General features: G+C 46.7%; 1 protein-coding gene across 1 annotated transcript; it reads left to right on the top strand.

Annotated features, from left to right (window-relative positions):
* Nucleotides 1-325: 325 nt before the first annotated feature.
* On the top strand, nucleotides 326-12,548 carry H3f3bl1 (H3.3 histone B like 1). The gene is made up of 2 exons (XM_087582013.1): nucleotides 326-435; nucleotides 12,056-12,548. Exons 1-2 carry the CDS (start codon nucleotides 397-399, stop codon nucleotides 12,473-12,475), a joined length of 459 nt encoding a protein of 152 aa, XP_087438139.1. The 5' UTR covers nucleotides 326-396; the 3' UTR covers nucleotides 12,476-12,548.
* Nucleotides 12,549-12,833: the final 285 nt, after the last annotated feature.

Below are 12,833 nucleotides of genomic sequence, written 5' to 3'. Positions count from 1 at the left end.
ATAAGCAAATGGCATTAAAGTGCTCCATAGCTTGCTTGCTTGCTTCCCTCCTTCCTTCCTTCCTTTCTTCCTTCCTTGTCGCGCGCCCAATGTCCCGCCAGCAAGAACGACGCGTGGCAACAGGATTCTTCTGCGAACAAGCCTTTACTGTGTTACAGCTCTCTTGAACAGGGACCCCCGAGCAGCAAAGTCGCTCGACTTATATACACAACAGTATGCTAATTATCTCTCAGGGATTGGTGGGGCATGGATCACCCCACTACTTGTCCTCCAGGGATTGGCGGAGAATGAATCACCCCATTAGCATATTAACGGTCAACTGACACCTGGTGCAAAAACCGCACATGTGCAGTACCGTTGTTCACCACTGGAGGGCGCCCTACATCTCATTATCATATGGCCGCCCTAACAAGGGGACAAGCGTGCACATGCGCAGTAAGTTGTCGACATCCAGACAAGGCTGGACGTCGGCGCCATCTTTGTTTCGCCGTGCCGCTCTCTACACTTCCTTCCTTCCTTCCCTCCCTCCCTCCTCCCTCCCTTTCTTTGAGACAGGGTCTTTCTGTGTAGCCCTGGCTGTCCTATAACTCACTCTGTAGACCAGGCTGACGTCGAGTGCTGGGATTAAAGGCTGTCAAAGTGCATTCTTTCAGTGGGTCTGAGGGTTACTTGATCATGAAAGATACCTTGAGAGTCATCTGCTGTAGAGCCCCGGAGAGATTAGTCACCTTAAGAAAACTGATGACAGGGTTTGGGGATTTGGCTCAGTGGTAGAGCGCTTGCCTAGCAAGTGCAAGGCCCTGGGTTTGGTCCCCAGCTCTGGAAAAAAACAAAACAAAACACTGATGACAGGGCTGGAGAGATGGCTCAGTGGTTAAGAGCACCGACTACTCTTCCAGAGGTCCTGAGTTCAATTCCCAGCAACCACATGGTGGCTCACAACCATCTATAAAGAGATCCGATGCCCTCTTCTGGTGTGTTTGAAGACAGCTACAGTGTACTTATATATAACAAATGAATAAATCTTTAAAAATTAAAAAAAGAAAGAAAACTGATGACAACTGTTAAGAGTGGGAGAACTCTTCGTCTCTGTAACAAAACAAAACACTAATTTTGCATTCATGTTCAAGTTGAAAGTTCTCAGCTCAGAGACATTACTTCTGTCCCCTTAAATGGATCCTGCTTTAGTCACTCAATGAGTTAAGCGAGTCTATTCACATATGCTGTCATCTCAACATTCAGACAGCCGAGGCAGGAGCCTGTGGAATTTGAGACCAGCCTGAGCCACACCAAAAACCTGTCTTAAAGAGGGGTTGCCTGAGAGTCTGAAGAGATTGTTCTCCTGTTAAGGGCACTGGCTGCCTTCCCAAGACCTTGGTTCAGTTCCCAGCCATCACACAGTGGCTCATAACCATCTCTGATTCCAGTCGCAGAGGATCTGATGCTCTCTTCTGCAGACACCAGGGATGCATCGTGCTCAAACATACGTGCGGGCAAGACACCCCTCAATTAAAACAAACCACAGAGAGAAACTTCAGTGTAGAGAGCTCAGCCATGGGGGTGAGGGAGGCTCATGGACTATTGCAAGAAAGAGCTCAAAGAGCTTAAGAGGCAGAGGCAGAGGTGGACGGCTACAGGGAAACAGTATTCTCCATGTACAGTAGGACAGTCACACACAAGAGTCTAACCTGGATAGGAAGGATGTCACCAAGTCTCGCATCCGGATGAGGAGCCACTGATTACTGTTGAGAGAAGGAAACCTGAGTTTCCTTCAGGGATGTATCCCTCAAACTGCAGGACATGGCCCTACCCTTATGCACGAACTACCCTCTTTTGGTAAGAGGGTACACATGCATGGCAGAATACATTAAATGAATAAAGAAAAGGAAAGATTACAACTACAGTTGAAGCACTTGACATCCTCATGAACAAGCCAGTTCTTCAGCTACGGTCACCACGATCCTGGTGCTTTCACCTCTGCCACCCTAGTACAGGGCACTGTGTGTGTGTGTGTGTGTGTGTGTGTGTGTGTGTGTGTGTGTATGGCATATATATATATAAAACTGCATAATTTTATACAGTTCAAAGCTATAAAATTGGCATCACATGCTGTATCTAAGAGGTACTTTGCACTCTCAACACTACATTTTAAGATTTAGCCACACTAGTGTCCCACCCAGCCTTCCTTCTCATCCAGTGACAGGCCTCATTCTATCTTGTGCCTGCCTCACCTGGAACATCATCCCACACACTAGAGTCAGGAATGTAGGTCCACGGTGGGATACTTGGCTCAACTTCAAAATGCAAACTAAAACGAGGGGCTGGAGAGATGACTCAACAGTTAAGAATGCTGTCTGCTCTTCCACAGGACCCAAGTCCAGTTCCCGGAATTCATATCAGGCAGCTCCAGGGGCCCCAATGCCTATGGCCTGCAAGGGCACTCCTATATAGGAAAGGCTGGCCGGAACGCAGAGATCTACCTCTGCCTCCCAAGAGCTAGAGGGATAGGATTAAAGGCATATGCCACCAGTGCATAACTGGAAATATTTTTCAAGGTGTTTATTTTGTTTATGAGCATTTGTCTGCATGCACGACTGGTGAAGGTGCTGCCAGAGGCTACTCACAAATGCACGGAGACCTGCCTGTCTGACTCAGCCTGCCCAGTGCTGAGTTATAGGATGATCCTATAGCACATTGTTCCTAGTCTTATGAGAAGGAAGTGTATATGTATCCAGAGCCACCTGTAACTCACGCCGTGAGCAGTGCTGGCTTCCCACACGTGATAATGTGCCCTTAACTTTGTATGGTCTCACTATGTCTGGCTCACAACCGAGAACGCAAGCATTTGCATCGGATAAGACAAGCAGGAAAGAGAGAGAGAGAGAGAGAGAGAGAGAGAGAGAGAGAGAGAGAGAGAGAGAGAGAGAGAGAGAGAGAGAGAGAGAGAGAGAGAGAGAGAGAGAGAGAGAGAGAGTGTGTGTCACTGTGGTTGGGAGAACACCAATACTTTGGACACTGAGACAGGGTGTTCTAGACTTCAAGACAGATCTGGGCTATGTGGCAAGACCCTGTCAGAAAACAAAGTAAAACAAAACCAAAAAAAACAAAACAAAGCAAAACAAAACAACAGAAAAAGGAAATAAACCAAACGTTCGGAAAGCCACACAGGACAGAAGAGTAAGAACTACCCACCTGGCTCCTTTCAGTCTCATTTCCCATAAAGTGCTGGAGCATGTGGGAACAGAAATAGGAATCACCTCACCGTGTGGGTACTGGGATAAGGTGATGCAGGAGGCCTTGGCTACTTCACAGTAGTGAGCCAGGCTTAACAGAGTGCACTTGTGAGCCCAGCAGGGGGAGATCAAGGTCATCTATCCTTGACTCCAAAGGGAATTCCTAACCATTCTAGGCTACAAGAGCTCTAATCTCAGTAAAACACAAGCACACAAAATCCACGCCTGGTTCATGTTGGGCTTTTGAGTTTGCTTAATTAGGAAATTAAAGGATGGAGTCTCCCATAAAACTTTGTAAGGCACCCCTGCTAAATGCTTTTTTTTCTTTCCACCTTTTTATTTTCACTCTTTTAAAATTATCTTTTATTATCTTTTAAAAATTAATTATTATCTCTATCATTTAGTGTCTACATGTGGTATTGTGTGTGGAACTTGGTACATCCAGGTACAAGCTCTACCACTGAACCATACCCCAGCCCCTTCCATTGGTCTTTTAAGACATGGTGAACTTCAGTCAAACTTGACCTGAGAAAAGTTATTTCTGCACTAAATCTAATCGCAGACCCCTTTCTTACTGTTCTGAAGCATGTTCTCAGGATACTGTCCAGACTACCCTGGACCTCATGGGCTCACTCACTGCCAACCTCCTTCCGCTCTCCTGGAACCACAAACATGACTGATTCTGAGGACGAAGTCACAACAATGTGTAGCATCTTTGTAGTGGCTCGGCAGGCAGGGTTGCTGCCTGGAACAGCATCAGGACCGGCATGCTCACACGCGCACACACAAAAACAATAAGCCAAGCTTAACTTTGTTGTATAAACTATGACCTGAACTTAGAAGCGGGAGCAGTTGCTCAGTGGTTCGGAGCACTTTTCTTCTCCCAGACGGCCCTGTTTTAATTGTCAGCTTCCAACCATCTCTACCTTCAGTTTCTAGGAAATTATAACCTTTCTCTGGCTTCTACGTGCCTTAAGTACCGTATTTTGCACAAATGTTATGTATAAGAAGACAAATGTGTACACATTTAAAAAAGAAGAAAGAAAAATAGAAAGAAGGAAAGAAAGAAAAGACAGGGGAGGATAGAAGAGAATTGCAGAGAAGAGAAGAATCATTAAGAAAAAAATAATCTTCATCCAGGCATGACGCTAAAAGCCTTTAAGCCCAGTACTCAGGAGGCAGAGGCACGTGGACTTCTAAGTATTATAAGGTCAGATTAATCTAACAGCAAGTTCCAGGACTGCCTGAGATAAACAGAGAAACCCTGTTTTCTTTTTCTTTTTCTTTTTAAAACAAACAAACAAACAAAAAAAAAACCCCCAAAACAACAACAGCAGCAGCAGCAGCAACAGCAAAGTTAACATATGAGGGGGGGTCATTATAGCATCTTCATAAATATATGTAATTAATATTGTTCTTTATTTTTTGTTTACTTTTAGTTCTCATGCACATTTTCTTTTTCTTTTTTTTAAAAAAAGATTTATTTATTTATTATATATATAAGTACACTGTAGCTGTCTTCAGATACACCAGAAGAGGGCATCGGATCTCTTTACAGATGGTTGTGAGCCACCATGTGGTTGCTGGGAATTGAACTCATGACCTCTGAAAGAGCAGTCGGGTGTTCTTAACTGCTGAGCCATCTCTCCAGCCCCCACATTTTCTTTTTTTATTGGCTATTTTTTATTTACATTTCAAATGTTATTCCATTTCCAGGTTTCCCATCCATAACCCCCCATCCCATCCCTCTCCCTTTCTTCTATAAGGGTGCTCCCCTCCCCATCCACCTCTTCTTCCAGCCTCCCTGCTCTGACATTCCCCTACACTGGGGGATCCAGCCTTGGCAGGACCAAGGGCTTCTCCTCCCATTGGTGCCCAACAAGGCCATGCTCTGCTACAAATGCAGCTGGAGCCCTGGGTCTGTCCATGTGTACTCTTTGGGTAATGGTTTAGACCCTGGGAGCTCTGGTTGGTTGGTATTGTTGTTCTTATGGGGTTGCAAACCCCTTCAGCTCCTTCAATCCTTTCTCTAACTCCTCCAATGGGGACCCTGTTTTCAGTTCAATGGTTGGCTGCTAACATTCACCTCTGTATTTGTCATGCTCTGGCAGAGCCTCTCAGGAGACAGCTACATCAGGCTCCTGTCAGCATGCACTTCTTGGCTTCTTCAGTATTGTCTGGGTTTGGTGGCTGTATGTATATGGACTGAATCTCCAGGTAGGGCAGGCTCTGAATGGCCATTCCTTCAGACTCCAAATTTTGTCTGTTCCAAACTTTGTCTCCATATCCCTTCCTGTGAATATTTTTATTTCTCCTTTTAAGAAGGACTGAAGCATCTGCACTTTAGTCGTCTTTCTTCTTGAGCTTCATATGGTCAACTTTGTTCTTTATGGTGGTTTGCATATGCTTGGCCCAGGGAGTAGCACTCTTAGGAGGTGTGGCCTTGGTGAAGGAAGTGTGTCACTGTGGAGTTGGGCTTTAAGACCCTCCTCCTAGTTGCCTCAAAACATTCTTCTACTTGCCTTCAGAATAAGATATAGAACTCTCAGCTCCTCCAGTGCCATGTCTGCCTGGAAGCTGCCATCCTTCCTGCTGTGATGATAATGGACTGAACTTCTGAACCTGTAAGTCAGTCCTAGTTAAACAGCCTTTAGAGCAGCTGCCATGGTCATGGTGTCTCTTCACAGCAATGGAAACCCTATCTAAGACATTCGTATTCATTGATCTTCCCTACTGCTCCTCCTGGGCCTGTTTCCTGCTCTCCCACAATGCTGCTTGCACACAATACCTTGGTGGGTTTAAGATTCCTTTTTATTTTCTAAGCTTTGTAAGCCACACAGCTGCCTGAGAGCATCTGGAGACAGTGGGCTACACAGACCACTTCGTGGGTCCCAGGCCAGCCTGTACTACAAGAGACTATGTCTCAGGAAAACAAAGACTGTTCAATAGATGTTAATAAAAGGACTTCAAAGATGTTTCAGTAGCTCCCACCAGTCCCTTCATCCATCGGGAACCTGAAGCAGGAGGACTGCCCTGCAGAGTGATTTAGAGATCAGTCTATACACATGGTAAGACACCCCCTCCAAAGGAGAGAGACTTGTGTGGTGCTGGCTTCTAATCCTCCCCTGCCACCCCTTCCCCCAGTGTCTGAGGAGGGTAGGTTAAAAAAGCCTTCATCCAGAAAGGGCTACCATTGACTTCCAGGCTAGCCTCAGAAAACCAAATTACATACATAAATGAACCAAGGAGCTGATTAATAACTTAAAATAACCTGGAGACAGGACTTGGTGGCTTCTGTTTTTAGAAGAGGACCATGAGTCCAAAGCTCTTACATCAGTACCAGGGACCCCAGCCACTTCAGCACAAATGCTGGGATGTGCTTCAGCTGGTGGGGTAATAGTCTAGCGTGCATGTAGCCTGACTTATATCAGAAGGCCACAAATAGGGCACAAGGCCTCACCCCTGCAAATTCACCACTCAGGGTCATGCTTACTTCCTTTGCTCACTTCCAAGACAAATACTCTGGCAGGGATTTCAACTCCGGGATGTTTTAATTAGTTTTTTTTAATTTTTAGTTTAAAAATTTTTAATTTTTGTTTTCAGCAGAGGTTGGGATTGTGTGGGACAACGTTGAGCGTTGAGCCTAGACAGGCTGCTTGCAAGAGGCGTGCCATGGTGCAACAATGGAGGCGTTGACAGGCCCTCAAGGTCTGGTTGCCCCAGGGATGAGGAAATCCTCATGTACCCCAAATGATGCCCTGTAACCTTGCTCCTTAATTTAAAACTATTGGTTGAATAGAGATGCTGACAGCCAATACTGGGGCAGAAGAGAGAGGTAGGAGGGACTTTGGTTCCTGGGCTTGGGGTCTGAGGAGAGACCATGAGGAGAAGAGGAGAGAGGGAGAGATGAGAAGACACCATAGGGTGGGTGAATCATGAAAACATGGTCTTGAGGATGGCCTGTTGGAGTAGGATTGGCACAGACAGAACATGACAAGTTATATTTGGGGGTCACTGACGGGGAAGTAGATAAAACAGCAAAGAGGGTGGATATCTGCCCAGCTCTAGTGCTATTAAGGGATATTACAAATATAATGGTTTTATGTGCTTTACTTGGGAACTGGATGATCAAGGGTGGGGTAGAAACCACCAAAAAGCTTTACTACAACAGTCCTGGTGAGTTGAGCACAGGCTATTCATCATCAGATCATGGCCGAGCTCTCAGGTTCCTGGTGATGTCTCCCCAGTCAGATGCATTCACTCAAGCTGTGGTTGGAATTGGATGTGGTCTTTGGGAAGGATGGTAGTTTGGAGAGGCTTCACATTCTAGAGAGGAGAATTGTTGCTTTAAAACCAATGGAAGCCAAGTAGTGGTGGCACGGCCAGGCATGGGTGACCCATGCCTTTAATCCCAGCACTTGGGAGGCAGAGGCAGGCAGATCTCTGAGTTAAAGGCCAGCCTGATCCATAGAGCAAGTTTCAGGGCAGCTAAAGGCACACAGAGAAACCATGTCTAGACAGACAGACAAACAAACAAACAAACCCCAGGGTGATCAAAGCTGGTAAACTGAGCTCTCCACCATCACCCCAGCGTGATCTGGCCCTCTCAGCTCCCTGTGGGGGAGAAGACATCCTACAATGTTCCTTGTCATTTATGGCCTCTTTGCTTTCTTGCTTGCCCAGAACCGTTCTCCCTGAAAACCAGTCACAATGGCAGGTGAGGCACCATCCAGACTCCTGCAGCTGGGAAGACAGAGGCTGCTGAGGGAGGAGAACTGGGCCATTCCTGCTCTTGAGGACCTAGAACATAGAGAACCCATCTTTCCCCCTGCATATTAGTGGGTTTCCGAGGGTCCGGCCACTGTCAACTTGTCGATGTGAGAGCCTTAGTGTTTCTGAGCAGAAGAGCCCTGTGCTAAGGTGTGTGTGAGCAGGCACAGGCTGGCCTCTAATTGCTCGTGTGTGAAAGGGGGTGAGTAGACTGGAAATGCGCACTACTGGGGTTCAAGATGAAGGCAGGAACATGGCCTTCGTGAGGAACATAGGACAGGGAACTCTTAGGGACATCTCTAGGATGCTGTGGAATCTTGTTTGGGGTAAGTAGTCCTTCTTACATGCACCATAGTGTCCTGATGTGGCCATTGCTGTGGTTTCCTGCCATGCCCTGAATCATGCCGATGCTGATACCCACAGGCCTCAGTCTATAGTGCTATGTGTTAGCTGTGTGAGCAGACAACAGAAGGCCATATCCTGGGAGGTTGACTCCATCATCTAGTCAGAACAAACCTCACCAACCCTCTTCAACACCATTTGCCAGAAACCAATCACCTGTCCTCTCCCCAGGTGTCTGAAAAGGAAGCCCTTGGAGACCCTTGCTGTGACCTCTCACAGTCATTTTTGAATTACCTGCCCCACTAACGGTGCCCACACCATCATGGTACTGAGAACCGGGCGTAGGTCTGGATTTAAGAAAAAACACAGACTCGGGTCATTCATGTTATGAGAATGTCAAAGCTTTACTAAGGTTCACAGAATATATACTCCAAGTCCAACAAGTGGAAAATTCCAGGAAGGACAGTAGAAGAACAGGTTTATGCCCTCAGGAGAAAAACAGGAACAAAAAGAAAAACAGGACTTGACTCAATGATGTTACCCAGGTGCCAAACAGAAAGGCCAAGATGTTCCTTTCTTAGGAACAAAAGCTTCCACATGCATCAGCAAGGCTAATCAGGGGGCAAACACTGAGGGGGCCCAGGCCCCATTGCCTGAATATTAGTGAGCTCAAATATCTGAGCCTGAGTGTTATATATTTACATGATTTATTACTTACTTGAGCCTCTTGGGGGTTCTCCTTGAGAGAGTTAGAGATACCCTGAAACCCTGGAATTGGAGGTGTATGATGGGGACTCTCAGTTCCAGTGCTCTTCTGCCTGCCCTGAGCCAATGCTCCCAGCTCACCAGGGTCCGTTTCTATGGTAATATACTTTCCCTGACTGTCCTGAAGTAACTGCTGTGTACACAGCAGAGCCGGCTGACCTATGAGCTGTACCCAGCCCCTCTGGAGTGTTATGATAACATGGGTAAAATACTAATCGACAGATTTAACCAAATATCTCCCAAGTTCCTGCATATCCTCAGGGCCAAAAGGCAGCCTAAGAGAGTCTGTTTTAGTGGAAGCCAATTCTGTAACTGTTCTGGGTCCCTCGTCTATGATCTGGAGACCCAAAGTTGCCCTTTTCTGGCACCATGTAAGGTGAGATTGAGTCGGGAAAGGAGAAATGGAGGCGTAATATTGGGCAATGGTGACATCCTGTGTGGTCCATACGTTGCAGAGATGAGCATGTATATGTCAAGCAACTCAAGGCCTGAGATACACTGGACAGGCAAGGTCTTTCCTGATCTGGTGAACAGACATGGCCCTGCGCAGAAAGTATCAACCACTCTTTCCCTCTCTAGGACTATTGCAGTGTGAGATTGTTGCAATAAAGATATCCTTCTTTCCACGAGCAGATTGGCCCCCTCTGTCAATTGCATGCAAGAAACACACTGCTCAAGGTTCAGGCAAACGTGTGTCAGGTGCGTTCAGATCACAGGGACTGAGTTCCACATTGAAAACAATGGGATGGGGGTGGGGTGGGAACAGGGGTCAGAGGGACAATTATAAACTTGTGAATATAACTCTGGGAAGGACCGAGTAGTATTTCTCCAGCATGGTAGCTGTAATGGAATGAGACCCTGGACCAGTGCCATCTGGTGTCCTCAGTCACTGACCTCTTCAGCTGGTTCCTAAGTCAAGGTCAGGAGAATCCTGTGGCTTTAGGATGGAAAAACAGAGTTTCACCAAGGAGGCTCAAACTTCAGAACTCCTCATCTGCCTTTAAGTTCCTCGGGATCTTTTTTTTTTTTTTTTTTTTTTTTTTTTTTTTTTTTTTCCGGAGCTGGGGACTGAACCCAGGGCCTTGCGCTTGCTAGGCAAGTGCTCTACCACTGAGCTAAATCCCTAACCCCTAGTTCCTCAGGATCTTACTAATGTTCCTCTCCCTTCTCCCTGGCCTCAGTTACATCCTGCTGCTGCAGCTGTTCAGTGGATTATGTGCAAAGGATCTTTTCCCTCCAGTGAAGTGTTAGGGCTGATGCCTTAAAGTCATTTGTAAAATTAATTAATTAGTCACCCCCCCGTCACCCCCTCCCACAATCCTTTCCCCCATAACCCCCCACCCCCAATCCTGGCACATCAAGTCTCCATGAAGCTAGGCTTGTCCTCTCCCACTGAAGCCAGACAAGGCAGCCTAGCTAGAAGAACATATCCCACAGACGGGCAACGGCTGTTGGGCTAGCCCCTGCTCAACTATGTTCTTCAGCTTTAATCCTAACAGCCAGAAGCTAGAAACGACCTCCATATCCCTCAACCGAAGAAAGGATAAAGAAAACGTATACTCAGGCAGTAGGTATCACCTAGGTATTAGATAAAATGACATCATTGACTTTTCAGGCAGGTAAATGGGTAGAACTAGGAAAGCCCATCCTGAGTGAGGTAACCCAGGCCGGGAAAGACAAACATGGTATGAACTCACTGATACGTAGCTATTGGTCTCAAAGTAAAGGACAACCGTGCTACAATCCACAGACACAAAGATGCTCAGTGACAAGGGGGCCTCGAGGGAGAGTTTGCACACATGAGTCTCACCGAGAAGGAGAGAGCGAATCCTCGGTGAACAGGGGATGGGGGCGGGAATGGAAGGGATCAGGCTTGCGGAGGACAGAGGAGAGAGCACTCGGAGAGACAGCTGGAAGGAGGTGTGGGAAGCATCTCTGAGATAAGCTAGGAACCCAGGGCAGTGAAAACTCCCAGGAATCTGTGAAGGTGACCCCGGCTAGCCCTTAGCAATGGAGGATATGCAGCCCGAACCAGCCACCTCCTGTAACCAGGCAAGGCGTCCAGTGGAGGGAGACACAGACACATAATTAAAGGTCATAACGTTTTAGCTGGGCAGTGGTGGCAGATGGCTTTAATCCCCGTCCTGTCTAGGAAAGAAAAGTTAATTCATGCTTATGTTGGTTTATTTTTCAGTACACAACACTCCAAACACAGTAACACATTATCAGTCCTTTATTCTGCTCTTATGTATCTGTGCTGTCCACAGCTTTTGCCTCTGTCTTCGATGCTTTTAGAAATATTGCCCATAGTTTTGCTGCTTCTTGGTACATTCCCAAGGGCATCTGCAAAGCTACCAGTGACAGTGACAATGAATGCAGATTTGTGTCCGTGATACACTGTCAAGTTGCTCTCCATGTCAGCTGTTCATCCACCAGGAGGGAATGGAAACTCCTCTTGCTCCATATTCCATTTCTACTCCTAATAAAAGTTACTTCCTCTCTCTTCCTTTCCATCCTTTCTTCCCTTTCCTTTTCGAGACAAGGGTTTGTTCTTCAGTTCAGAACTTACTGTGAAGCCTAAGCTGGCCTTGCCATCTCTTGTCTGTCTTCCTAGTGCTAGGATTACAGGTTATGCCTCTATACTAGCTCCTAAGGCAGACACACTACAGCCATAGTGTGCAGATATATGTGCAACTATGCATTTGCATATATGTGTATCTCTTTGTGTGTGTGTGTGTGTGTGTGTGTGTGTGTGTGTGTAGTCTAGGCTGGGTATAGAGGTGCATGCTTTTGATCCCTTCCCCTAAGAGGCAGAAGCAGGCAGATCTTTGTGACTTCAAGAACAGTCTGGTGTACATAGTGAGGTCCTGTCTCAAAAAAGAAAAAAAGGTTAATTGTACACATGAAATTCTGTTTATTGACACTTCTGTATCTCTCTTCACAAGATGACTCGTACTAAGCAGACCGCTCGCAAGTTCACCAGTGGCAAGGCCCAGTGCAAGCAACTGGCCACCAAGGCCATCCGCAAGAGTGCCCGGGCCATCGGTGGAGTGAAGAAGCCCTACCGCTACTGTCCTGGCACCTGCACCGTGGTGCTGCCTGAGATCCGGCACTACCAGAAGTCGACAGAGCTGCTGATCTGCAAGCTGCTGTTTCAGGCAGGCCCTGGTGCGGGAGATTGGGAGATCGTGCAGGACTTCAAGACCACCTGCGTTTCTAGAGCTCGCCGGTCATGGCCCTGCAAGAAGCGAGTGAGGCCTAACTTGTGGGTCTGTTTGAGGACACCAACCTGTGCGCCATTTACGCCAAGCGTGTCACCATCATGCCCAAGGACATCCAGCCAGCCTGCCTCATTCGTGGTGTAATGTTTTTATGCTTTCAGTTTCAAAAAGGCTCTTTTAAGTGCCACTTAAAAAAAAAAAGTTCTGTTTATTTTGACCAGAAGTCTGGACCTTTGTTCAAAGATTATTTTTTTTTATCAATATGGGGATACTGGCTTCTACAGGTACTCCTGCCTATACTCCTCCAGTGACCCTCCTGTACTCAGCAATCTAGAAGCGCTTCAACCCCCCCCCCCTTTTTTTGGTTTGTGTTAATGGAAATGCTGTACATCACTATCCTCTGAACCAAACGACCGCCATCTTTGTGAGTTCAGCTGAGACTGCTTGTAAAAAAATCATCAAAAGCTGTGCTCATTGACTACTGATCCCATCACAGAAGGAA

The sequence above is a fragment of the Rattus norvegicus genome, chromosome 13 (assembly GCF_021556685.1).
Source record: "Rattus norvegicus strain SHRSP/BbbUtx chromosome 13, alternate assembly SHRSP_T2T, whole genome shotgun sequence".
NCBI classification, from domain to species: domain Eukaryota; kingdom Metazoa; phylum Chordata; class Mammalia; order Rodentia; family Muridae; genus Rattus; species Rattus norvegicus.
This window is presented reverse-complemented; position numbering and strand designations above follow the sequence as displayed.